General features: G+C 44.5%; 2 protein-coding genes across 3 annotated transcripts in view; one reads left to right on the top strand and one right to left on the bottom strand.

The window, feature by feature from the left end:
• The window catches only part of TP53BP1 (tumor protein p53 binding protein 1), a 99148-nt gene extending 80370 nt beyond the window's left edge, over nucleotides 1-18778 (top strand). The window contains exons 19-28 of the mRNA XM_036258380.1: nucleotides 4326-4597; nucleotides 5239-5388; nucleotides 5681-6111; nucleotides 10092-10283; nucleotides 10677-10892; nucleotides 12274-12489; nucleotides 16434-16528; nucleotides 17224-17423; nucleotides 17911-18056; nucleotides 18432-18778. Of these exons, the coding sequence (XP_036114273.1) occupies nucleotides 4326-4597; nucleotides 5239-5388; nucleotides 5681-6111; nucleotides 10092-10283; nucleotides 10677-10892; nucleotides 12274-12489; nucleotides 16434-16528; nucleotides 17224-17423; nucleotides 17911-18056; nucleotides 18432-18619 (2106 nt within the window). The 3' untranslated portion in view covers nucleotides 18620-18778. The remainder of the gene's footprint in view (nucleotides 1-4325; nucleotides 4598-5238; nucleotides 5389-5680; nucleotides 6112-10091; nucleotides 10284-10676; nucleotides 10893-12273; nucleotides 12490-16433; nucleotides 16529-17223; nucleotides 17424-17910; nucleotides 18057-18431) is intronic.
• A 1205-nt stretch (nucleotides 18779-19983) lies between these two features.
• TUBGCP4 (tubulin gamma complex associated protein 4) overlaps nucleotides 19984-27181 on the bottom strand; it is a 35246-nt gene continuing 28048 nt past the window's right edge. The window contains exons 14-19 of one of the 2 annotated variants that reach the window (XM_036258445.1): nucleotides 24798-24975; nucleotides 24110-24244; nucleotides 22019-22135; nucleotides 21264-21403; nucleotides 20236-20616; nucleotides 19984-20078 (exon numbers count right to left, since the gene is read on the bottom strand). In XM_036258445.1, the coding sequence (XP_036114338.1) occupies nucleotides 20604-20616; nucleotides 21264-21403; nucleotides 22019-22135; nucleotides 24110-24244; nucleotides 24798-24975 (583 nt within the window). In that variant the 3' untranslated portion in view covers nucleotides 19984-20078; nucleotides 20236-20603. Of the gene's footprint in view, nucleotides 20079-20235; nucleotides 20617-21263; nucleotides 21404-22018; nucleotides 22136-24109; nucleotides 24245-24797; nucleotides 24976-27181 lie in introns of those variants that run through there. The other variant, XM_036258456.1, reaches the window with a different exon arrangement.

Below are 27181 nucleotides of genomic sequence, written 5' to 3'. Positions count from 1 at the left end.
CACTCGTATTACCCAATATATTAGACAAAATAAGAGAAAATAAGACATAGCAGACATTACAGATACAGTATCATATTATTGTACATTTAATTACACACACACAGTTCTTGTACACAACCACTAACCTATGAAAAGAGTGCAACTTGTTCGATGATGAAGTGATGAAGATGAAGAGATGTACTGCACAGCAGAGAAGAACAAGGTTACTGCTCCTCTAAAGGCACAACCTCAATAGGAGAGTCTTCAGGTGGTGCAGTATCTTCAGCAGGTGCGTCGTCATCGTCGTCTTCCGCTGAAGGACTAGTAGGAGTAGGCAGTGGGTGTCTGGGTACGCAGCTGAAGAACATCATGATAGGCAGTTGCTGGCGCTGTCTTTTCATATGTGTGAGGAGGCTTTTGTAGGGTTCTATCGCACCATCAAGTGAATTCCGGAACTGCAATGCACACATTATTTGTGATTCCCATTCACCAGTCATGTCCTGTACTACCTTAATAGTTCTCACCACTCGTGAGAGATGCTCAAGTGTAAGGCCAACTTCCTCCTCCTGACCCCCAGGAACCTCTGGCTGCTCTTCCTCCTCCTCACTCGCAGACTTAGTCATCTCCATTAGGTCCTTGTCATTCACGGGATCTGAATGTGTCTCCAGCAGCTCATCCACATCATTGTGGGTCATATCTGTGAAACCTTCTTCTCCCAGCATCCGGGCCAGCCTAACTGCCTTATCCACTGCCGAGTTGCTTATATCCTCTGGGGTGAATCCTCTGTAGTCATGGACAATTTCAGGCCACAACATCTTCCACCTGGCCTTTATGGTCTCTGTCTTTATGTCCTTCAACATGGCCTGGATGTTCTTCAGAAAGGTCGTGATGGTATACTGCCTCCCGTACATCTTCAGCAAGAAGTTCTCCTCAAGGTTCATGCCTTCGACAAGGTGCTGCAGGGTCTTTCGTGTGTAGAGGGCCTTGAACGCATTAATAACGCCTTAATCTGTGGATTGGATCAGTGAAGTGGTGTTGGGAGGAAGGAACTCGATCCACACACATTGTAGGATAGGTCTTGCGCATGACCTCCAGCATTGTACATGAGGAGAAGGACATTAAACTCAAGTCCCTTCTCCATGAGATACAACTTGACTTGGGGGATGAAGCACTCGTGGAACCAGTCCAATGACAGCTGCTTTGTGATTCAGCCCCTGTCATTGTGCATCCAATGCACTGGCAGCAGGTTCTAGTTTTTATTCTTCAGGGCCCTAGTGTTCTTGACCTTGTAGATAAGGGCAGGCTTGAGTAAAAATCGCTCAGCATTTCCATACTTAACGCCTTGAAGCCATGGGCCTTGGTCTCGTCCTTGAAAATGAATATCCAGGAAGGCATTCTTTTCCAGAACAGTCCAGTTTTGTCCATATTGAACACCTGTTCTGGATGATACTCGCCCTCTTCAAGGATCTTCTGGAACATGTTGTTCACGTAGTCTTCTGCTGCAGGCTGGTCAGCAGAGGCAGCCTCTCTGTGGAGAACGACACTCTTCAGATGATACTCTTCTGGAACTTCTCGAACTAACCCTTGCTTGCCGTGAAATCCATGAACGTTGCAGAAGAAGGTCCTGGTTGAGGTTTGTCTGCTATAAAGTGCTGATAGAGTTGCCTCGCCTTCTCCGGGATGACTAGCAAATCCAACGGAATGTTTTTCTTGGCCTGTCGCTGATCCAAACGGCTAGGACAGACTCCGTTTTCACTATGAACTTATTACGACTTGTCATGAAGCACTTTGCTTCCTTGTTGAAAGAGACAGTAGCTGTTGCACGGATGTTCTTTTCATCTTTACGGATGGAGTGAATGGTAGACTCATTCATGTCATAATGGCGAGCAACTTCCGCAATTTTCTTGCCATCTTTGATCATATCCAAGAGTTTCACCTTCTCCTGGGTGGTAAGCATCTTCCTCCAGCACTGTTTCATCATCAGAAGGCTTAGAAGAAGCAGCATGTTTAGGAGCCATCGTGGGGCTTAGATCAAAGTTCTCAGAAATTGCAAACATTTACAAGAGCAAAGATGCTTCCAATGCCTGGCAATGTAGAAGCGTGTATGAGAGAAACAAACTTACATGAGGCTGAGCCAATCAGTGGCCAGGATAGTAAGAGGATAGGATAGCCGATCAGTGAACAGCATGCTCTGATTGGCTTAGTTTCACCACACCCAATTTTTTGGAAAAAAGTTATTGCCCACACACAAGGAGTGGTCAAGGGGTTGCACCTGGCATCGAAGGATTTGCGGGGATGCTTGAATACATAGGCCTACAGTCCATACGTACAATAATTTTTTTTTTTTTTTAATCCTCACCCGAGGATATTTTTCCATTTTTTGTACAGATAGAGTGGGAGGGAGAGAGAGGAAGGGAGAGAGAGAGAGAGAAACATCGATGTGAAGGGACACATCGAGTGGCTGCCACCCGCATGACCAACCAGGGCCGGGGACAAACTGCAACCGAGGTACGTGCCCTCAGCGGGAACCGAACCCGGGTCTCTACGGACCGCAGGCCGACGCTCTAACCGCTGAGCCAAACTGGCCAGGGCCATACGTACAATAATTTTAATTTTAATACAAGGGTGTATAATTGTCTCAGAGAACCGAGCACGTGCTGTATCATTTTCACTGTCTCAATCAACTTTTTAATGAATATATTTGAAAAAACGGCGATAGAGTGAAACTGCGAAAGTTGAAGCGGGAAGTGGCGATGGATGACTGTACCTGGGTTGCAGGTTCAATCCCCGGGCCTGGTCAGGGTCATGAGGGAGGCAACCAATTGATGTGTCTCTCTCACATTAATGTTCTTTCTCTCTCTCTCTCTCGCCACCCTCCTCTCCCTCCCTCCCTCCCACTCTATCTGAAGATAAATAGAAAAATATCCTCAGATGAGGATTAAAAAATAAAAAAGAAAGAAAGAAAGAAACATTGATGAGAGAGAACATCAGTTGGCCACCTTCTGCATGCTCCCCACTGAGGATCGGGCCCACAACCTGGGTATATGTGCCCTGAACAGGAATTGAACTGGTGACCTCTTGGTGCATGGGTTGATGCTTAACCACTGAGCCACACCAGCCATGCTGAAAACTCATATATTTTGATTATTCTCTTTTTGATTTCATTTTTATTATTATTATTATTCATTTATTTATTTATTTTCCAGATAGAGTGGGAGGGAGAGAGAGAGAAACATCTACAGGAAAGGGACACATCGAGTGGCTGCCACCCGCACAACCCAACCAGGGCCGGGGACAAACTGCAACTGAGGTACGTGCCCTTAGCGGGAACCGAACCCGGGTCTCTCTAGACCACAGGCCGACACTCTAACCGCTGAGCCAAACTGGCCAGGGCTTGATCTTCATTTTTAAATGGTAATACCGTTTTTACCCTATAATTTTTTATTTCCTTGATCACTTATTGAAAGGTAATATAGCTCAGCTGGTGTGGCTCATTGGCTTGAGCATCAACTCATGGACTGAGAGGTGCTGGTTCAATTCCTGGTCAGGGTACATGCCTGGGTTGTAGGCTCTATCTCCAGAAGGGGGAGTGTGGGAAACATTTAATGCTATCTACTGCTAATCAAGTACCTAACCACTCATTTTCCTTCTCCAAATACCTACCTCCTTACCTGTCTTCTCTGAGACAGGGAATTACCTCTGTCCTCTGGGTTGGAATCCTTGCCGGTTTCTCTGTAGCCAAAGGTGATGAATTTATCCAGTAAAAAGATAATTTAACAGTTTAGGATAGAGGTCTCTTTCTTCCCAATCTAATACTACCTTTACGTTTTAAGTTTTTTATTTTTTATTTATTTTATTTTTTTGTTATCCTCACCCGAGGACATTTTTCCATTTTTTTCTCAGGTAGAGTGGGAGGGAGAGAGAGGAACAGAGAGAGAGAGAGAAACATTGATGTGAAAGGGACACGAGTGGCTGCCACCCACACAACCGACCAGGGCCGGGGACAAACTGCAACCGAGGTACACGCCCTTAGCGGGAACCGAACCCGGGTCTCTCAGGACCGCAGATCGACGCTCTAACCGCTGAACCAAACCGGCCAGGGCTCGTTTTAAGTTTTTTATTGAGCTGAAATGTATTCTCTGTAGAATGCATAGGTCTTAAATAGTCAGTTCAGTGGTTTTTGACAATTATATATAATCACTGTTCAAAACAAGATGTAGAACATTTCCATTATTCCAGAAAGTTCTGTGCTGATTCCCACTGTTCTGAATTGAAATTTCCAACCATCATATGAACATTACGTTATTGTGGTTTCTTTTCGTTTTGTATCCATTTCTTCCTTGCAGGAGACTGAAGAACCAGTTGTAGAGTGTCGGGAGTGTGAATCTGAAATTTCCCCATCAAAGACTGGGGGCTCCTCAGGGGACCTGGGGGATATCAGCTCCTTTTCCTCCAAGGCGTCCAGCTTGCTCCGCACATCGAGTGGGACGAGCCTCTCAGCCATTCACAGCAGTGGCAGCTCGGGCAGAGGAGCCGGACCACTCAAAGGGAAGGCCAGCGGGACAGAGCCCGCAGACTTTGCCTTGCCCAGCTCCCGAGGAGGCCCAGGAAAGCCGAGGTGCAGACAGGGTCTCCAGAGAGAGCCACAGCAGGGGCAGGGTTGCTGACGTTTTAAAATGTCACAGGAAAAGAGGAGTAATGGGAAAATCTCCCTGTCCTCCATCTAGAATAAATTAACTCCTTTTTCCCCCTTTGTTCCTATTTGGGGTTTGCCTGGGAGGTAGAGTGGAGCCTATGGGAAGTAGACCTCCTTAGAAAAGGAGGATAAACAGGTAATGGGACTTTGACAGTGCTGGCATATGCTCCTGCCACCCCCATTTTCTACACGTGTTTTGGTTGGGAATACAGAAAGTTTGGGGGAGTGGCCCCAACTTGACACATCCCCTAGCTTTTTGTTACCCTCTTCAGGTATCGAGATCCTGAAGTAGAAGAGAAGGCAGGGCAGAGATACGTGTGCTGTTTTTGAGGGCAGCAGTAGGAAGCTTTGTCAGGAGGGAATAGACTTGGGTAGAGGAGGATGTCCTTCGTGATCCTACGTTCCCACTCCCCAGCTGATATTTTGGTGGTGGGTGTGTGGACCAGTTTCCTGCTGCCCTGGAGGCCTAGGACATGTTGGCCTGGCATGTAGTCTGAGGGGAGACTTTTGGGAAAAGGATTAAATAGCAGGTGCTATCAGACTAACCTATCTTCATTCTCTAGTCCTAGAAAAGGGGTCAGTCAGACAGGGGCGCCAGTGTGTGAGGAGGATGGTGATGCAGGCCTTGGCATCAGACAGGGAGGGAAGGCTCCAGTCACGCCTCGTGGGCGCGGGCGAAGGGGCCGCCCGCCTTCTCGGACCACTGGAACCAGGTACCCGGGTAGTGTGAGATATACTTAGTCTATGACTTGTTTAGAAAAAAGGGCATAGAGAGGAGAGGGGACTAGAGAGTATGTGGGGTGTCAGGAGGGAGAAGAGGGGTCCACACTTACTGGGGAGTGGGCAGGGATCAGAGTGAGGCCACTGAGACAGCAGGCTTATGCCTATGATGGGATTATCAAAGAGTGGGCTGAAGAGACCCATGGACAAAGGAATGGGAAGATTGCTGGGTAAGTGTTTCTGTCTCATTCTCACTGCCTTCTCCTATCTCTTATCTCTCTCTAGAGAAACAGCTGTGCCTGGCCCATTAGGCATAGAGGACATTTCACCCAGCATGTCACCAGATGATAAGTCCTTCACCCGTATCACGCCCCGAATGCCAGACTCCACCAGACGCACTGACATGGGTACTGGTGCTTTGTGTCGAAGCAACTCTCCAGAGATTCCTTTCCAGGCTGCTGCTGGTCCTTCTGATGGCTTAGATGCTTCCTCTCCAGGGAACAGCTTTGTAGGGCTCCGAGTTGTTGCCAAGTGGTCATCCAATGGCTATTTTTACTCTGGGAAAATCACACAAGATGTCGGAGCTGGGAAGTATAAATTGCTCTTTGATGATGGGTACGAGTGTGATGTGTTGGGCAAAGACATTCTGCTGTGTGACCCCATCCCGCTGGATACAGAAGTGACAGCCCTCTCGGAGGATGAGTATTTCAGTGCAGGTAATAAAAGAAGCAATCTGTTGAGATTTACTGTGCTCTGGGACAATCGTCTCTCCTGTCAGAAACTCTGTTCCTGCAACACTGGTTAGTGTCAACAATGGCTTTTTTGTTGCCTTTTTTTTATTTTATTTTATTGATTTTAGAGAGGAAGGAAGAAGGAGGGAGAGAAAAACATCAATGAGAGAGAAACATCAACATCCAACAGCTGACTGCTCCATGCCCCCCACTAGGGATTAAGCCTGTGACCTCTTGGTGCAAGGGAGGATGCTCAGTCACTGATCCACACTGGCTGGGCTGCTTGTTTATTTTCAAATATACTTGTTATTTTGGAATAATTCTATATCTATTGAAAATTTGCAAAGTACAGAGAGTTCCCATATATCTCTCACCCAGCTTTCCAGCTTTCTCTGTTGTTAACATGTTACATTAGCATTTGTCAAAAGTAAGAAACCAGCCTTGGTTTATTACTTAACTAAATTTCAGATTTTATTTGGGTTTCACCAGCTTTTCCATGTCCCTTCTCTGTATGAGGAACCAGTCCAGCATTACCACCACGTTGCAAAGAATACTCATGTGTCCTTTGATCACCTCTCAGCTGTGACAATTTCTGAAACTTTTCTTGTTTTCCATGACCTTAACAGTCTTGAGTACTGGTCAGGTATTTTTTAGAATGTCCTTCAGTTTGGGTTTGACTTATGTTTTCTTCTGATTAGACTGGAGTTAGTGTTTCTGAAAAGAGTGCTGGAGAGGCGAAGGGCCCTTCTCATCACACTGGGGAGGCGGGCACGTGGCACCCACAGGCCATCACTGTGATGTTAACCTGCAGCCCTGGGTTAAGGTGGACACTTGCCAGGTTTCTTCACCATCAAGATAGCGTTTTCCCCTTTCCATCTCTATTCTCTCACCACTGACTTTTATTTATTTATTTTTTATTATTTTTTTTTATCTTCACCCGAGGACATTTTTCCATTTTTTGTTCAGATAGAGCAGGAGGGAGAGAGAGAGAGAGAGAGAGAGAAACATCGATGTGAAGGGACACATCGAGTGGCTGCCACCCGCACGACCAACCAGGGCGGGGAACAAACTGCAACCGAGGTACATGCCCTTAGCAGGAACCGAACCCGGGTCTCTCTGTACCGCAGGCCGACGCTCTAACCGCTGAGCCAAACTGGCCAGGGCTCTCACCACTGACTTTTAAACTTCCTGACTTGATGGGAACCTAGTTAGGTGAGTATGGCAGACACATTGAGATACTTGTGCTGAGGAAAAAGTTGTTAGTGCCTGCACACCCACCACTTACTCTCTGGTTTGAAAAACAGTGCCTTTTTTTTTTTTAAGTGGACAGTTCCCTGTTCGGGTGCTTATGAGGGATTTGTGTGTGTGTGGTGACTGTTCCACGTGCCAGTTCTTTGAATATATTGCCTCTTTTCTGTGAACTAATGTGAAGATACATGTTTGTATTGAGTTTGTCACTTAAAATCATCCTTTCTGGGGATTTTTTTGAACATGAATTGGGATATAATGGACAAAAATGCCTTCCTATTGAAGTCTCTCCAGACTCTTTTGGTTTACACTCCTGAGTAGTTGCTGTTTGCCCCTTTACTTCTGTGATAAGTGGACCACTTCTCCTTCTAGTTCTGGATAACACTTAGCTCTGTGTGGCATCAGTTAGTGGCACCTGGGTTGAGTTATTTTATGGCCTGTGACTTGCATAATTTGTATCAAATACATTCGTTCTTCTTTCAAGTATAACACCACTCTTGGAGGTCCACGTTTGGCCCTCTTAAGACAAAGAGACAATTCTGTATCCAGAATGAGTTATGGCATCAAGGTGGGGATTCTGTGTCCCATTTATTGAGGCTGTCCACTAATGTCCACACTAGACTGCTTCTAGTTCTAGTAGCTCTTCGTTAGTGTGAAGCATGTTATTGGCTTTGGGGTTCTTTTTGCCTTTGAGAGGGGATCATTGTGATTGAGTTTGGTGACAGAGATTTGAGCCAGGAGATGAACAAGCAAGGAGAGAGAGGGATTCTGTGGCTTACATAAAGAGAGATCCAAGGCCTACTTCTTTCTCTGTATTTCTTTCTTTAGTGGTTTAGGCTCTTGGTTTCTTTTAGCCCTTTATTCAAGTGTAGGCTAATGGGAGAGAACAAATGGACCCTTCTGTTTGTGGGAATGAAAAAGTGTTTATATTAACGTGCTGGTTTATGTGTTGTGTTTGTATGTGTGTATGTATAAATTATTTGTTGCTTGATAGAGAGGGAAGAGTATTATCTTTTTCATAGGATTGGAAATGGGTCTTGCTCAAGACTACACAGCTTGGTGGTAGCAGAATTAGGCCTTGTGCAGGGCCTAATTCTAGCCCAGCTTCCTTTATATTCCACATTGTGTTTTTTCTAATCTAAAGGCCTTATCTTTAAGATCTGAATCAGACCAAGAGCAGGAAAGTAGATAATAGGGAGGGGAGTTTAGGCAGGATTTATTTTTTTCCTTTCTTTGCTCTATCTTGATTTTTATTGTTACATAGACATAAACACATGCTTTCTCTCTTAGAATGATGTCATCTTGCACCTATAGCTTAACTCAAGAATTATCACTTAGCCTCCAGAGAAGCCAAGAATTAGTAAGTTATAATGGGATCATTAAGAAACCACATGCCGCCCTGGCCGGTTTGGCTCAGCGGTTAGAGCGTCGACCTGCGGTCCTGAGAGACCCGGGTTCGGTTCCCGCGAAGGGCGCGTACCTCGGTTGCAGTTTATCCCCGGCCCTGGCCGGTCGTGTGGGTGGCAGCCACTCGATGTGTTCCTTTCGCATCGATGTTTCTCTCTCTCTCTCTTTTTCTCTCTCCCTCCCACTCTACCTGAACAAAAAATGGAAAAATGTCCTCGGGTGAGGATAAAAAAAAAAAAAGAAACCACATGTCGCCCTGGCCAGTTTGGCTCAGCTGTTAGAGTGTCAGCCTGTGGTCCAGAGAGACCCGGGTTCGGTTCCCGGTAAGGGCACGTACCTCGGTTGCAGTTTGTCCCCGGCCTTGGTTGGGTCGTGCAGGTGGCAGCCACTCAATGTGTACCTTTCACATTGATGTTTCTCTCTCTCTCCCTCCCAGTCTATCTGAACCAAAAAATGAAAAAGTGTCCTTGGGTGAGGATAAAAAAAAAAAAGAAACCACATGCCATTTCACTTGAGAACCATTTGAACCACCTACAACCCATAAAGGATGGCTGTAGGAAGCTTTCTTTGTATTATTATTATTATTTTCTAATCCTCACCCAAGGACATCTTTTTCCATCTATTTAAGAGAGAGGAAGTGGGGAGGGGGGAGAGAGAGAGAAACAAACATTGATGTGAGAGAAACATTGATCTGTTGCCTCCTGTATGTGCCTTGACTGGGGCTTGAATCCTTGACCCTTTGGTGCATGGGACTGTGCTTGACCAACTGAGCCACATCGGCCAGGGGTATGAAGCTTTATTTTATAACTAAAAGGCTCCTTCTGACGAGAACCTTACCATGTCCCAGCATCAGGGCAGTAGCTACTTATATCTAAGTGGTGGTATTGTTTGGGATCAACAGCTGGGATTTTTTTTTTTTATCCTCACCCGAGGACATTTTTCCTTTTTTTTTTTGTTCAGATAGAGTGGGAGGGAGAGAGGAAGAGAAAGAGAGAGAGAGAGAAACATCGATGTGAAAGGGACTCATTGAGTGGCTGCCACCCGCACAACCAACCAGGGCCGTGTACAAACTGTAACCAAGGTACGTGCCCTTAGCAGGAACCGAACCCAAGTCTCTCTGGACCACAGGCCGACGCTCTAACTGCCGAGCCAAACCAGTCAGGGCAACAGCTGGGATTTTGTTAAATCATAACTTCAGCCCACTGTTGGATCACTGAATTCCACAACTTAGCTTGTTCTGCACAGCCTTTGTGAGTGAGTGCTGGGCAGTTGAAACAACAGCAAGCTACTTTTATGTTTTCTCCACCCAGGAGTGGTGAAAGGGCACAGGAAGGAGTCTGGAGAGCTGTACTACAGCATTGAAAAGGAAGGCCAGAGGAAGTGGTATAAGCGAATGGCTGTCATTCTGTCCTTGGAGCAAGGAAACAGACTGAGAGAGCAGTATGGTCTTGGCCCATATGAGGCAGTAACACCCCTCACCAAGGCAGCAGATATCAGCTTAGGTAAGACCTTTGGTTCCTGGATACTGCCTGTGGGCCCCTTCCCTACATGTGGTGGAAGGAGTGGTTTCTAGAGCGATCAGTAATGCTTCTGTAAATCTTATTATTTCTCTGTGGTTTATGAGATGGTATTGAGCTCTTATTTTCTGGAGCCACTGCCTATCTTTATTTCCTTCCCAGGACCAAGTGGTAAGTCCTCAGATTGTTTGGCTCCCCAGTTTTGTAGGGGAACAAACACATGTTAGTCATGGCAGAGACTGAAACAGAAAATATAATAGCCTTGAAAGAGGCCTGATGAAAGGCCATGGTGGTATCTAAATCAGGCTCTCCTAGTTTCTTGGAGTTCAGGGCCTTAGATCATAGGATGTGACTAACCTTTGGCTTATCCTATAATAGACAATTTGGTGGAAGGGAAACGGAAACGGCGCAGTAACATCAGTTCCCCAGCCACCCACACTGCCTCCAGCAGCAGCAGTACAACCCCTACCCGAAAGATCACAGAAAGCCCTCGTGCCTCCACTGGAGTTCTCTCAGGCAAAAGAAAACTTATCATTTCTGAAGAGGAACGGTCCCCTGCCAAGAGAGGCCGGAAGTCTGCCACTGTGAAACCTGGTGAGTGCTCCCCTTTGCCTCCTTCTCAGACCATGGCCAGATGCAAGGTCATTTGCTAGAGAGATGGAGCCTGATATGAGGCAGTGGCTGCTCTGTCCTGGCTACGAGTTGGAGGCCCTCACAAGCCCACAGGTGGTACTCAAGACAGCTTTCTGCAACCCCTTCCCCATTTCCCGGCAGAGTGCAGTGGGGGTAGATGGGAGGCCAGTCTTGATCGGAAACATGCTGACTTCTTTGTAGGTTCTAGGAGGGAAAGGAGAAATACTGAATTTTAAGCAGATTCAGAGTAGGTGAAATTTGTCTTAGATCTCTTCCTTTACCTGGCACCATCTTCTACTTCTGGAAGCTCTGCTCCCCTCTCACGCTCAGGACCCTCAGCACCTGCATCTCCCATCTCCCTCCTGTTGCCCAAACAACCCCTTTTCAGCCCTTTATGCAGTCCATCTGTTGTTGGCTGGGTCTCTACTGTGACCCAACCCCAGCCCTGTGGGTCGAGGCCTTAATGTCTGCCCTGGGAGAGCTGCCTCTGTCCCGCAGACTGAGGAAGTTGATTGGTTTCCCATTGTCTGGCACCAGAGCTCTTCTTTCCTGTACATTTGAGTTGTGTCATCTTTGTATCTATCCAACACCCCTGCTGTGTTTCAGGGTATGTGCGGCATGGAGCTCAGCTTCATACACACTACCTTCTGTGACCCCTGTGAGGTATAGGTGCTAGAATTCACTTTCCAGTGAAAGAATCCGAGGCACAGAAAAGTTGGCTAACTTTCCCAAGGTGATCCAGAAGTCAAACTAAGGCAGTCTGACTTTGAAGTCCAGGCTCATACATACTACGTCACACTGTTCTCTTGCTGCTGGTTTTATTTTAGGGAGGCATGACCTGTCTGTCATCTTAGCCTCCTAATGAGCCTACGATGCAGCTTCTCCAAGTCAGGTACTTATTTTCTTCTCGAGGATTTATTGGGTGCACTCCTAGCATGGGTGTTCTGGGAGTCCTGGACTGGTTGGGTCACTTCCCTATCCCCAGGTGTTGGAAACTGGGACAGTTGAAGCAGGCTGTTTTGATGTGGCTCCATCAACATGTGAAAAACACTTTTACTACCAAGTATTCTATGCACCATTCTGGTGACGGCAGGGTTTATCTGTTGGGAGCATTCCTTGGTAATACAAAAGTGGGTTTCATTTATGAAAACAATGTATACATTGTCATGACTATGTAAAACTTAAATATATAAAATTTCTCTGTACTTTTAAGTTTTATTCTAGGTTGTTGGCCATAGTTATGGTCTTTGGTGAAAAGTTCGTCAGGACATTGCCTACCCATCCTGTCGTGCCCAAGCCATGGTTTGTATCCATCTAGTAACTATGCCTCTGTCCCTCCCAGGTGCGGTGGGGGCAGCAGAGTTTGTGAGCCCCTGTGAGAGTGGAGACAACATGGGCGAACCCGCCGCCCTGGATGAGCAAAGAGGGCCTTTGCCTCTCAACAAGACCTTGTTTCTAGGCTATGCCTTTCTCCTTACCATGGCCACAACAAGTGACAAGTTGGCCAGCCGCTCCAAACTGCCAGACGGTCCTTCAGGAAGCAGTGAGGAAGAGGAGGGTAAGGCTATAGGGCACCCTGGGGGCTCTGACACATGTACTTCCGTCATTTCCATTCACTTTATGAGCCTGGTGGCTCCCCCAGCCATCAGTAGAGGAGGCAGGACAATTGGCAACTGAGGTTTTAGTCAAGAGAAATTAATATAACCCTGCTTCTTGGTTTATACACGGTTTTCACAAAATTCTTCTTAGTAAGTAGTTTCTCAAAACAATCATGTTAGGCAGATGGGAGATAGATGTTATCATCTGTTTTATGGACGAGAAAATAGGCTTGGAGAGGTTAACTAATTGCTTTCTGTCCAGGATAATAGTACGTTTGGGACTGGAACCCAGTGTTCACCTTACCCTGCTACAGTCATCCACGTCAGTCAAGTTTCCAAATTCCCATCTGTGTTTGGGGCAACTGCCATAGAAAACGCACGTGGGGGTGAAGTTGATTCTCTTGAAGTCTGTGTGTAAGCCTGGGAATTTGGGGTGCCCAGGGCCCCAGGTGATTTCAGAGAAACAGCTTCTAGGCCTTTCAACTCGGGTACTTCTCTTCAACCTTAAACTAAATCTGTACACTGTGTTTCTGTGTTGTCTGTTACTTAGGGTTGAGTGAAGCTGCAGTGGGGAGAGGTAAAATTATTTCAACTGTCTAAAGAGTGTGTGATCTAAGAGAGAAATAGATCCAGATGTAGCTGTAAAGGCTAAAGGTCCAAGTGGAATGATGTTTTCTGTAAGTTCGAGTTCTGGCTAATGTTGAATCTTACAAGAGGGAATTGAATTAGGGAACATGGTATCATGAAACAGCACCACTGCAGATTTGTGATGATTGGCATTTCATGTGTGTGGATGGCTCTTTCCTAATTAACCAAAACTGTCTCTGAGCAATGGCAGCCACATGGGGCTCTGAACAGGGACAGAGGAAGGGCGGTTAGGGAGTTGCAGGTAAGGTTTATATCCTCTGGAAGGTGCTCAAACAGAGTCATCAGTATAGAGGCTCTAGGGTGGGGGAGTTTCAAAGTGTGTGTGTGCCAAGCCTAGTTTGTCAGACAGAATTCAGGTAGGTACAGTGGGAGAGAAGATGTGTGAGGAATTTTCTAGCCAAGAATGTAGTTTTACTTTGATCATTAGTAATTGGGAGTCCCTTGAGGATTCTGGGAAGAGGTGTATCGTTGCATCAGAAGTGTTTGTGGTCTTGATTTTGCTTTCACAATATTGCTGGACTATAGTCTTCATTCTCTCACACACTCCTAACTCTTCCCTAAACCAAGACTTTATAAGGCAGCTTTGCAGAAGTTTTATATTTGATGGTTGGTATATCATGGTCAAGGAAGCCAGTATAGGTGTGTATTGTAGACTGCCCAGTTCCTTAAAAATCTGCGAGCCTGTGTGCGATCTTATAACGTCGACTTATAAAAATTCCTTCTGTTCTTCCTTGCTGATACAGCAAATGTTTTAATCCCATCCTGTAACCATGAGTGAGGGGAGGTAGGCCTTGTCTAAATGAGGAATTTGCCCTGGCCAGTTTGGGTCAGCGGTTAGAGCATTGGCCTGCAGTGTGGAGAGACCCGGGTTCCGTTCCCGCTAAATGAGGAGGAATTTGGACAGTTTTTTTTTTTTTTAACCTCACCCGAGTACATTTTTCCATTTTTTGTTCAGACAGAGCGGGAGGGAGAGAGAGGAAGAGAGAGAGAGAAACATTGACGTAAAAGGGACACATCAAGTGGCTGCCACCCGTACAACCCAGCCAGGGCTGGGGACAAACTGCAACCGAGGTACGTGCCCTTAGTGGGAACCAAACCCAGGTCTCTCTGGACCGCAGGCCGACTGGCCAGGGCTAAACAGTTTTTTAGAGGGATCTTCAGGTTTCTTACAGAAAGTGTGGTTATGGTTGACTATATCTGCTTATTGTTTTTTTGGGTTTTTTTTAATTCTTACCTGAGAACATTTTTCCATTTTCTGTTCAGACAGAGTGGGAGGGAGAGAGAGAGAGAGAGAAACATCGACGTGAAAGGTACACATCAAGTGGCTGCCACCCGCACAACCCAACCAGGGCCGGGGACAAACTGCAACCGAGATACGTGCCCTTAGCGGGAACTGAACCTGAATCTCTCTGGACTGCAGGCTGACGCTTTAACCACTGAGCAAAACCGGTCAGGGCTCTGTTCTTTCATCCTTGGACATTACCCCAACAATACAAAATCCTTGATGTTTTTGGCATATGAGAATGTTTAGAGGTTTCTCAATCTCAAGAAGCCTGGAGACATTTGTGCTGAAACAATCCTCTAGTTTTCAAAAAACTGTTTTTCAGATAGATGGGAATCTCTCTGATGCCAGGAGCTCAGTAAAATATTTGAATTTAACTTGAGACACATTTATTAATGAGCTAAGAATATTGAACCCGGTCTTGTTAGGGGACACACCATCCAGGTGTGACTCTGGAGTTGGGTTTATTTAGTACCTTTATCCTTGATTTAAATGAGGGGATTAAAAATTTATTCATTTTAACCTCTGGTTGGGCAGGGTCACTTAAATACAAACTGAGAAAAATTAGAGAAATGGACTGCTTAGATCTAGGTAATATTCAATTACACAAATGCAATGAAATATAAGTGGCGATTAAAATCTAAATAGGTCAAGGCTAGAAACAGTCCTGGATTAAGACATAAAGTAGAAGTCTTGAGAAAAATAAAGGGCCTCGGCAGTGACTCTGCAGTGGAGTGCTGGCACTGAAATTGTGATATGGTATATTGAGAACAGATCAAAAGGGCGCAGTGACAAAACTGAGAAATAGTCCTGCTAGATTCTGAGTTTCTTATAACCACTTAGTTTCCAATTTGCTTTCATTTTGAGAAAAATGTGCAGAATGCTGAATCAAGGAAAAAGCAAAAAAAGTGAATAGGTTGGCCAATCAGACCTACCCAGAGGTGTGGAGGCCTGAGCTTGGGGCATCAGTACTGATTGAGCAGCTCCAGCAGGCAGGGAGATGACCAAGGGGGAGCCATCGCTGCAAGGGGTTTGCTCTCTACCAGGTTTACCACTGGGTGTGACAGGGAAGGGGAGTGGTCCTGGCATTGAACTTTTATGCATTTAGTTGGGTTTTTTAATTTGTGATAAGTTCATTGGCACTTAATTTCACAGAACCCCTCATTAACTAAAGTCTCTAATGTTTTGCTTTTTTCTTTCTTTTTTTTTTTTTAATGTGTTATTTATATATGAGAGGAGCAGATGACAAGAAAACAAGCTCAAATTAGATATTTGGTCAAAGAAGCAATTTCTAATTGCCTAGGGTCATTACAGCTTCAGCCTCATCTCTCATAACTTCTACTTCACCCTCAAGACTATAGAGCAGTCATTGATGTTCAGTGTCCTGAGGTACTTCAAGATCATCAAAGGTAGATAGTTTTCAATAAAAAGGTTGAAACAGGATTTTTTTTGGCTAATTTTCACTTAAATTTAAAAAACCCTACTTTCTTTGAACATTCTGGCTTATCAAAGTTTTAGTGTACAAGGGGTAAAAATGTTGATGAAGGGAGAATTAGAGAAAATGGGCTTAGTTTGAAGGAGAGATATAGGGTAGATGCGAGGATGAACTTCCTGATGGTAAAGGTTACTCAAATTGGAATACATCACTGTGGGAAGTGATTGTGTCCCATCCCCCATGAGCAGTCCAATGACTCAGTCTTAGTACAGAAATGCTTGATGTTTTTAGGTCTAGGACCTTCCTCAATTTCTCATCTTCCTTGCCCCTCCTGTTGTTGTCCCTTCTTTTGACAGCACTTTATAGGCCTCAAGACAGATCTCTTTCTGAGCCATGGGGGAAGCCCTTGAGCTGTCTTGGGGATACAGTGCTCTGGAGATAGCTGGGGAGTAGAAAGAGGGCAATAAGAAGCAGGCATAAAGTAGCAAATAAGAAACCAACTAGTAGTAATTATCTTGGTTGTCTATTTTCTTATATAGAATTTTTAGAAATTCCTCCTTTCAACAAGCAGTACACAGAATCCCAGCTTCGAGCAGGAGCTGGCTATATTCTTGAAGACTTCAATGAAGCTCAGGTGAGGAGTTTGTGAAGCTTCCCAGAGGGGCAGTGATGGAGTCCACTTGTACTGAGAAAAGGCCCAAGAGGGACAGTAGTAGCTAGAGATTTCAGGAATTGGGAAACTGCTAAAAGGTTTTGCATGAAATAGAATTTTTAATGTGTACAAGGAAGAGAAGTTAGAACCTTGGGTTAGTTACTGACTGGTTCTTTTTCTGGGACAAAACAGATTAAAATGTGTTTAATAGAAATCCTGGCTACATGGAGCTCAGTTGTCCCTTTAGGACTTAGGCCCCCAGAAAGCTGCAGGAGAGGCAAGGAGAGTATCTAGGTAAGCCACTTGGGCCTATCCGTGAGAAAAGAGACCTTGGGCAGAAGGACAGGCTAAGTAAGTCACATTTTGGGTAGTACAGTTGACCCTTGAACAACATGGGGGTGATAGGGGCTGACCTCTCATGCAGTAGAAAATCTACGTATAACCATCTGGCCCTCCCCATACTGGATTCCCAACAGCAGAGTTGACCTTTGAACACAGGTTTGAAACTGTGTGGGTCAATTGAAAAAATCCGTAAGTGGACCTGTGCCATTCAAACCCATGTTGTTCAAGGGGCAGCTGTGTTTGGAAGTGTTCAGATCTGTTCTCCATGACATGGGCTGTTCAGGGGCTTTGCATAGACATCACCAGACCCATCAGCTCTGTTCCTTTTCTTTCAGTGTAACACAGCTTACCAGTGTCTCCTAATTGCGGATCAGCATTGTCGAACCCGGAAGTACTTTCTGTGCCTTGCCAGTGGGATTCCTTGTGTGTCTCATGTCTGGGTCCATGACAGTTGCCATGCCAACCAGCTCCAGAATTACCGCAATTACCTGCTGCCAGCTGGGTACAGCCTTGAGGAGCAGAGAATTCTGGATTGGTGAGTATTTAAGAGCCCACCTAGAACAGTAGAGAAGAGGATGGCAAGCTTTTGGAGGGGAATAATCTAGGAAGTAAATATTTCTAGAAATTGGAATGATCACACAATAAATTGCAGACTTTGAATAGGTTTGAGATTACTTTAGTATTCACCTAGTTTACTTCCTTACGGTACAGGGGTTAGGGACCCTTTGAAACTGTGAGCATTTCCATGTAGGCATTTAAAAATGCAGGCTTAGGAGCATGATTTGGCTTATTGTTGGCCCCAGGACAAACAGGAAATCAGAAGGGGTAGATTAAAAGGTCACGATCCCCGAGAATACACATCATTCACAGAAAGAGGGAAGGGAGGTTGTACCCAAATGCAGGGGTTTTTAAAGCATCCAGATCTAACTGCGTCCCTTTGTAGAAGAGCTGTTGTTAGATATTATCTATCGTGCTAAGTTCCCTTCCAATTCCAAGGTGCTGTGTCTCTGACTTCTTCATAGGCAACCCCGTGAAAACCCTTTCCAGAATCTGAAGGTACTCTTGGTATCAGACCAACAGCAGAACTTCCTGGAGCTCTGGTCTGAGATCCTCATGACTGGGGGGGCAGCCTCTGTGAAGCAGCACCATTCAAGTGCCCATAACAAAGGTACCTGGAAAGAGTGTTTGTGTTGTCATTGCTCCAGGGATGTCCTTAGACCCATAGTCATTAGGCCTTGTGGTCTAAGTCTTAGTCCTGATGATAGAAGCATGGATAAGGTTAACCTAAGAGAAGAAAACTACCACCTTCAAGAGGTGAGCCGACATGAGTGAAGCACTGGGCTATTTATGCTTCTGCTGGTGTCCAGTGGTATATTTGCTGAACATTTCTATAAGGTCAGCATTTAGTGATAACATCTATTTGGTTGTGATCAGTAGCATGTTGTGTTTGGGCAGTGGGATGTACTGGGCTAGAGCCACATCTGGCTTTTTAATGGTTAAGTTGAGTCTCCTTTCCTTGTTCACCTTCCCCTGCTTCTTGCAGATATTGCTTTAGGGGTATTTGACGTGGTGGTGACAGACCCCTCCTGCCCAGCCTCGGTGCTGAAGTGTGCTGAAGCATTGCAGCTGCCGGTGGTGTCACAAGAGTGGGTAATCCAGTGCCTCATTGTTGGGGAGAGAATTGGATTCAAGCAGCATCCAAAATATAAACACGATTATATTTCTCACTAAGGATACTTGGTCTTATTGGTTTTATTCCTTGCTGTTGTGGAGATTGTGTTTTAACAAGGTTTTAAATGTGTCTTGTGTGTAATTGGATTCTTTGCATGGATCTTGTATATAGTTTTATTTGCTGGACTTTTATGATAAAATAAATGTTGAATCTCTTTGGTTGTAGTAAGTGGGATTTCTTCATCCACTTCTTTGAGCTTAATCTCAGAACAAGCAGAAAGACAAACATAGTACCTTCTCCGTGGTTTTCAATAAGCTTGTTCACGGTAGGAGGACAGCTAGCCAAGGAAAATAATGAGTGACTTTTAAAGTTTTCTGTAGCATCACTGTCAAAAAATTACCCTGGTCTGTCTATAACTCAATACTTCTAAAAACCAGATTTTACAGTAGGCCCAAGTAATAATTGTGCCAAAAATTGAGTGAAATTCAGCACAGCTTTTAGTTTCCTGGCAATTAGAAAAAAAAAATCCATCTTCATAGAGTTGAACTCACTAAACTGACTTGTGGGTACTGTGTTCTCAGAACTAAAAGGCAAAAGGACTAATTGCTGTGAATGGGCAGTGACTTTTAAGTTTGATGGGATGACTCTCTACAAGGATAAACACAAGAAACAGTGATAGCACTTGAAAAATGGTAGAAACTCTAGTCACAGGTACAAAATTTCATTACTCTTATCACAGATGCTGGAAGTTGTTCCTTCCCTACCCCTAGCATCATCCCTGTTGATGTCTTCCCATTCTGTAAAGCAGGGGTCAAAAACATTTTCCTGCCAAATAGTATTTTAGGATTTGTTTGTCACAGCTACTCACCTTTGCCATGATGACATGGAAGCAACCACAGACAACAGGTACACGAGCAAGAGTGGCTGTGTTCCAGTAAAGCTTTACTTATAAAAATAGGTAGCAGGCAATGGTTTGTCAACCCCTGCTCCAGGGCAGCAGTTATGGGGTCTTTAGCTGATAACTGCAGGGAATAAGGGTGTCAAGTATGTGATAGAAGATGAAGAGATGAAGACCAAATCAAGTGGCTATAAACTGAAGCCAGAATGCTGCATTCTTTTTTGGTCTAAAGGAAATTATTAAATGAAGATTTATTTTCATTTATACTGATATGAATGTTAGTAATTACCAGTGATGGTTGGGCTAGATTAGGAGAACCCGTGGTTCCAAAATTAGATAATTAGACCTGCAATTTTCAGTATTTGAACTCTTAACAATTTGACATCAATTTTTTTTCTTAAGGAGCTTTTTTCCTTTGTTAAAAATACTTTAAATACATTGTCAATAACTAGAATTGCCCTTTTACCAACCTGAAATAATTGAAAGTTATTGGTAAAATTCTTCATATTCACAGTTTTGAAGATCCTTAAGGATGGGACATTCTCAGGACCGCAGGCCGACGCTCTAACCGCTGAGCCAAACCGGCCAGGGCAGGATGGGACATTCTCAATTTCAATTTTCTAGAGGAGGAAAGAGGGTCTGTGGGGCGAGGGGAAGCCTATCTTACCCGGTGCCTTTCTTGCTCAATGGTAACATCCAGCAGCTGACTTACTTATAAACATAATTCCTTTTTCACACAGCCACAAAATATTTAGCTTTCTGATATATATTACTTACTGCTGTGTCTCTCGCAGCTGGAACAGTACCTAGGCACATAGTGCTCAGTAAGTAACTTATTTGACAGATGTTCTCAATGGAACAGATGCTGCATGGTCAGCTGAGTTGATGCCACATGTCCTCCTTTGTGGGCAAGTGAAGAACTCCCCTAGGGTGGGGCAGACCCTTCCTTCCACATGGAAGCAGCGGGAGGATCTATACCCATGAACATCCAGTAATCGCTTCTAGGACGAAAGGTAGAGCCATCTCAGTAGTTTGCAGACACTTGGTGAGGGGCTAGTGAATGAGATGTTGGTTTTGGATCTTCTGTCAAAGGTGGGAACGCAGTGGGGATAGACTTGTTATTTCAGTTTGTGAGTTAGAAATGTTCACATCCCAAAACTAGAAAAAAAGAGAAAAGCCTCATCAAACATGCTTCCCTGTTTTCTTCACAGAAATATGAATCAGGGCAACCTGTGATCTGTAATGTCATCTTAAAACTCAAAGTTTCTTTGACTCTTCTGCTAAAACTGCTTAGGAAAAGTCTGCTTGAGGACATTTCAGAAAGAAAAAGAATAATAAAATGCTTTTTTAAATGGGAAAGACCTGAAAGAAGCCAACAGCTACTGCATTTCAGTATTAGATTAGAAGGAGTGGTCCCCTCCTTTCATAGACACAGAAGCTGTGGGCCCATGAAGCAGGGTGCTTAAGGCTACTCAACTAGTTAATGTCAGAACTGGGAACTGAAGCCAAGCTGCTTCTCAGCACAGCAATACACAACCTAGCCAAGAACTTAAAACCCATCTCAGCCTAGGAGTTTAGTAATTTACTATGATGATTTTTACTGGAAAATAATCCATTAAAATGGTAAAAAATGATCAGACACAGCCCTTTATCTCTCTGAGCCTTAGAGTTTCAGTTTCCTTGTTTATAAAGTGAGGGTATATGGACTAGATGATGGCTAAAGTCGGCTTCCAGCTTTGGAATTCTAGAACTCATTTTATAAAAGCCACACACACAGTCCAGAGTTCACCATGGATTGTTCCTACCTGCCCAGAGTTCCACCAGCCTGGGTGTAATATTTGTTATAATCTAGTCGTAACAGTAGTTGAGCCAAATCCGAGTTGATCTGATGATTCCGAACACTGGAGAGAATCTTGAATAGGAGTGAAGACTGGCGGCTAAAGCCCTGCAGAGAGAAGGACTCAAGTTACTATTCCTCTTGACTCACCAATTATCCATGTGGAGAGGGGGGCATTCCTTGGAAAAAGCTCAGAATTCTACAGCATCATCTGGCCTTCCCACACTCCCATTTCTCTTAGCAGCTAAAATGACTTCCTAGTACCAAGTCCATAGAGAACACAGGACTTCCTATGGAAATACTCTCTCATTCTCCATAGGAACTTAGCAGCTGGTCTCAATATGTTCTGTTCTGTACTGAGGTTGGGGAGAGCCTTTACATTTTTGTTACAGTAGATAATTATCATCTCAGTAAAATAGGGGGTTAGTTGAAGGAAGGAAGGAAGGAGGTTGGATATGAGAAAGTAAAAGCAAAGCCAATGAGTATTTGGTGGGCTGAATAAACTATTCAGGGCTGAACTATTTTTGAACACTGAGGCAGCACATAATTATCTCCTTCAAAATCAACTGATATCAACATTTACATTTGTATCTTTTTATTTCTGTGTGTATGTATTGGGGAAAGACTTCACTGCCTCAAAGGGAAAGATATGGTTCCCCATTGGCAAAACCACCTCTATCCTTTGGACCAGGCTGCATACTTCCCCTGGCCAGGCAGACTCACCTTCACCAGGATGCTCAGCTGAGCGGCCCCACGTTCATCCAGTGGGCCCAGGTTCTGACTGACCAGTGAGCAAAAGCTATGACAGAGATCTAGGATTTCATTCAGGCAGTGAAACACCTACCCAGAGAACAAGAGTTGGCATTAGGAAAAAGGTCTATGAAATTAAAGATTTGGGAAAATAATCTAAGAGCTAACTCATTCTCATGCTCCCACATCTGACCTCAGGAGAGAGAATGCCACATGTAAGTCCTGCCAACCCCTCCAAATGCAACATTTGTCAAACAAATCCTCCCTTCCTGGCAAAGAGGCTACTGTTCTCCTGGTCACCCTGCACAAAACCTCTGCTCTAGCCATGCTAAACTAACTAGGCGTCGTTTCTTGGACCCACCACGTGTGCTCCTGCCTTGAGCTTTGCTTTCACTGTTGTTCCCTGTGCCTGAGACACTCTCCTCCTAACGCCACGTCCCACTCCCTCAGTGGAATGCTCCCTTCCCACTGTAGCCTTTAGTGACCCCCTAATTCTCCTTTATATTATCTGTACTACTCAGCTGGTGTTTGTTCAGGCCACCTATGTTGTTACTGACCCGTGTATGTATGTCCTTTTTCTCCAACTAGATTGTGAGCTCCTTAAGGGCAGAGCCATGACTTATACCTCTTTGTATCCCCAGTGCCTTGCATACAGTAAGCACTCAATAAACATTTAGTGATGACCACCTGCTCTGAGATTCTGCTTTTCGATGCACTCATGTCATACAAAAACAGTCTGTCATAGTGGTTTTTGGTCATTTTCAATTCACAGAACCCTTTTCAGTGGCATTTATATAACTCTCTCCCTTAGGGTAGCAAAACTAACAACCTCAAATATCAGAACAAAAGAGAAGTCTAGCGCTTGTGGTTGGCACAATGGGGGCGTGACAGTTAGCTCGCAGCAGGGATAAAAGGTTACTGTTACAGTAGGGACTATAAGAGGTCATTTCAATATTCTTGTTTTTATCCTGGAATTGGAATCGGATTGTAAGCTTTAAAAAAATACTGATACCTGCCCTGGCCGGTTTGGCTCAGCAGTTAGAGCGTTGGCCTGCGGTCCAGAGAGACCTGGGTTCGGTTCCCGCTAAGGGCACGTACTTCGGTTGCAGTTTGTCCCCGGCCCTGGTTGGTCGTGCGGGTGGCGGCCACTCGATGTGTCCCTTCACATCGATGTTTCTCTCTCTCTCTCCCTTCCTCTCTGTCCCTCCCACTCTATCTGTACAAAAAATGGAAAAGTGTCCTCGGGTGAGGATTAAAAAAAAAAAAAATACTGATACCTGGGTTCCATTCTAGGGACTCTAATTTAAGTGCTCTGGGCGCTTGGTTTATTTATTTTTTATCCTCACCTGAGGACATTTTTCGATATTTTGTTCAGATAGAGTGGGAAGGAGGGAGACAGAGAGAGACATCAATGTGAAAGCGACACATTGAGTGGTTGCCACCCACATGACCCAACCAGGGCCGGGGACAAATTGCAACCGAGTACGTGCCCTTAGCGGGAACCAAACCTAGGTCTCTCCAGACCACAGGTCGAGCTCTAACAGCTGAGCTAAACTGGCCAGGGCGACACTTGGTTTTTTTAAAGCTCCCAGATGACTCCCATGTGGCTCCAAAGTTGAGAACTTCCCTGAAGGAGACGTACATATGTACAAGTGTATGAACACACACACACACACGGAGACACTCACTGCTTCAGTTTGTGAAAACTACTTTCAAACAACTGGTTGATCCTTATCCAAAAGATTTCTAGGAAAGTAAATTCTATATGCTGTTCATTGGTCTTTCTGTGGTGTCAGGTTTCTAAAATTTCTTGAAATACTTCTCAGGGTTAAGCCCAGATTTTTTCAACTATAGCTGCTCACCACGTCCTATGATATATGTCAGAGATTTAAAGACATTTAAGTTCCCTTTTAACATTCCCTTTCATTTTGCTTTATAAGTTGTTTCAGATGTTTTAAATAGTGAACAATTACTTAATGATAGTTCCATATCCAGGCAACTCAAAGTGGCTAAGGGAACAGTCAGGCTCGAAGCAGTCTGAGGAAACCAACCAGTCCTACTTACAGGTTTCAACAAGATAAAAGACTGAGCCAGCAAATTGCTCAGGAAGTGGTCGTGGGCCAGTCGGATGCTTTCAAAGTCTCGGGTGGAATTGATTTGATGAAGCAGCTGTGAAAACTGAGATTCCAGCACATCTACCTGATAAACAGTTACACAAATAATTTTAGCACCTTGCACATGAGGAGCACTCAGGGACATTAAGATGCCTGACAGGATGACACAGGCATTCCCTGCCCCCACGCATTCCTCCTATCCCAGCCGCTTTAAGACTGACCAAAGACACCCTTAGAGACCTGGCCTTGTAGAAAGTTATTTGCCTAAATTTCTGAGCCTCCAGTGTCTTGGCAGATTCCCCACCCCCCACTCTTCCCATCCCAATCCCTCATGCCACATCCCCCCACTGACTTAGTTTCATCTGATAGGATTCCAGAAGTTATAGCAAACTAGAAAAATAAGGGTCAAGTCAATAATAATTAAATACTTCACTGCTGAAGGACCCTATCATTCTCCATTTATTTTCACTTTCTTCAAAAATATTCCCAAGAAACATGCCTAGTGATATAATCTGTGAATTTTTCTCAAACCCCCATGTTTCACTAAATATGGGATTACAGCCCCTCCTCAATAACTCCTGCCAACATCCTGGACTTCTCTTCGTACTCCTTTCTCCTACTCATCCGACAGCACAGACCTGGAGGTAGTACTGAAGGTTATCCACTAAGAACGCCATGTGATTTCTTAGGCGCCACTTGACTGCGTCGGTCTGGTTGGACTTGAGGTGCTTGCGCTGCATCTGTAGGGCCCAGCAGTGCTGCAGTTCGGCTTGTACCCGACGCACACTCAGTAAGTACTTGAAAACAACATTGTACCTGGGACAGAAACAGCAGGCTGTGCCCGATGAAAATTTCACTCCCTGTCCCCATCTACATGACAGACCCTGGCACTTTGTGCCATCTGCCCCTCCCCAAAAAGAGAGGAAGGAAATAAGAATGGCTAGAGTTGGGGACAAATAAACTGGTTTATTTATATGATGAACTACTACATAGCCATCAAATGGACTTCAGCTGTACAAAACAACATAACTCCAGTGATATTTTGAATAAAAAAGGTAAATATAAAAAGATTACATACAGTCTCATACTCTTTTATAGTGCTTAAAACAACTAAATAGAAAAAAAAGTATACTTTGGGGGAATAATATATATATGTATGTATACACACACACACATATTTAAAACTATATACATGATAGAAAACATGGAATTTAGGATAGTGGTTGCTTTGGGATGTGGGAGGCAAGGGGGGCCTGCCTCTTTCCCCCAGGAAGGACCACATAGGTAGAAGGACATACTGTCAGTGTTCTAGCTCTGTGCTGGGAAGTGGTTTTATTGGGGGGGGGGGGGGAGTGTTGTTTTAAGAAGGAAGGAGGGAGAGTCTTGCAAAGACCCATAATAAGAATATGTTAGGAACCAAGGATTTGTTAATCTGATTCTCTGTCCCTGAAGCCCAAACGGAAAATAAAATCAAGGGCTCCTCTCACAGAGACCCCCTTGCAGCAGGCTCAGGGACGAGTCGCCTAATGCTGAGCCTGTACTGAGAAGACACTTGGGAAGAGCAGCTGATTCCTGGTGGAACTGCATATATTTACTTATTCTAGGTAGGCATGCAGAAGACAAACTGATTCCATTTGGTTTTTCTTTTTATTAATTAATTTTTGTTACAGATGTTTCTCCATTTTCCCCCACTGATTCCTCCCTCCTCCATTTGGTTTTTAAAAATTACCAATTTCTAATGGAACAACATACTGAAAACAGTACACCTTGTTTAGATTCTGATTCGAATAAACTCAACCATAAAAATCATTTTTTAGATAATTGGGCAAATTTCAATGTAGACTGGATATCAGATAATAAGAAATTATTAATTTTATTGGGCATAATAATGGCATTGTAGTTGTGTTTAAAAACATGCCTTCTTGGCGTGGCCAGTGTGGCTTAGTGGTTGAGTGTTGACCCATGCACCAAGAGGTCACTGGTTTGATTCCCGATCAGGGCACGTGCCCAGGTTGTGGGCCAGATCCCCAGTGGGGGCATGCAGGAGGCAGTTAATCGATGTTCTCTCTCATCGATGTTTCCATCTCTCTCTCCCTCTCCCTTCCTCTCTAAAATCAATAAAGAAAAAAAATTAAAATATGCCCTTTTGAATTGCATAGTGACAGAGTGAAATGACATGTCTGGTATTGCTTTATAGGCCCCAGCAAAAAATCATGTTCCATAATGTGGATGGTTACTGAAGATGGATAATGAGTACATGGGAGTTATTTATAGTCCATAGGAAATTTTCATAATAAAAAGTTTAAAAATACTTCTGAGTTTGATTTCTTTAAGGGTGGTAAGAGCATATCAAGTTGAGGTAGTGAGTGGCCTGTGGGCTCTGAACCTTCCCCTTGAATAAGCATTTTTTTCCCCCAGTTTATGCCTAATCTCTCATACCCTAAGCTTCTCTACCCCCAAAAGTAAAGGGGGTTGTGAAAAGGAAGAGGGAGGAATAAGAGAGGTCCTTTTATTCATTTGTTTCCCTTTTCTCCCTTCCCCTAGGCTGAGCATGATGGCTTCTATCCTCCAGCCAGGCCAGGGCCAGTGCCAGAACCTGTAATAGGATTTGGGACACTCCTGAAATGGCTTGGGGATGGATGTCAGAGGCCACCACCAGCCAAGTATGCTTTTCCTGTTTCCTTTCTCTAGAGCTCTAGTTTCCTTCTGGTTTAGGGACATTAGGTCCTGATGGGGCCGAGCAACAGCATTCAGCAGGCTCTCAGGGTAAAGACCTCAACTGATCCAAGAGTTTTACCACCTTGGTGTAACACTCCTTCATTCCATCCCTTGCCCAGCTTGGTTGCTCCCATTGCCTCTCCCTGGGGATAAGGAGGTGTTCTTCCTAGTGAATAAAGTCCACAGCAAACGCTTGAGCTTGGAAAGTATTCCCAAGTAAATAATAAAATTACAAAAGTTAAGGAGGAACCTCATCAGTCTGATGGACTTATCAAATGCCAGACTCTTTGTGGTTCAGGGACTG

This window comes from Molossus molossus, unplaced genomic scaffold (genome assembly GCF_014108415.1).
Source record: "Molossus molossus isolate mMolMol1 unplaced genomic scaffold, mMolMol1.p scaffold_m16_p_1, whole genome shotgun sequence".
NCBI classification, from domain to species: Eukaryota; Metazoa; Chordata; class Mammalia; order Chiroptera; family Molossidae; genus Molossus; species Molossus molossus.
The sequence above is the reverse complement of the archived record's forward strand: the minus strand, read 5'-3'. Positions and strand labels throughout refer to the sequence as shown.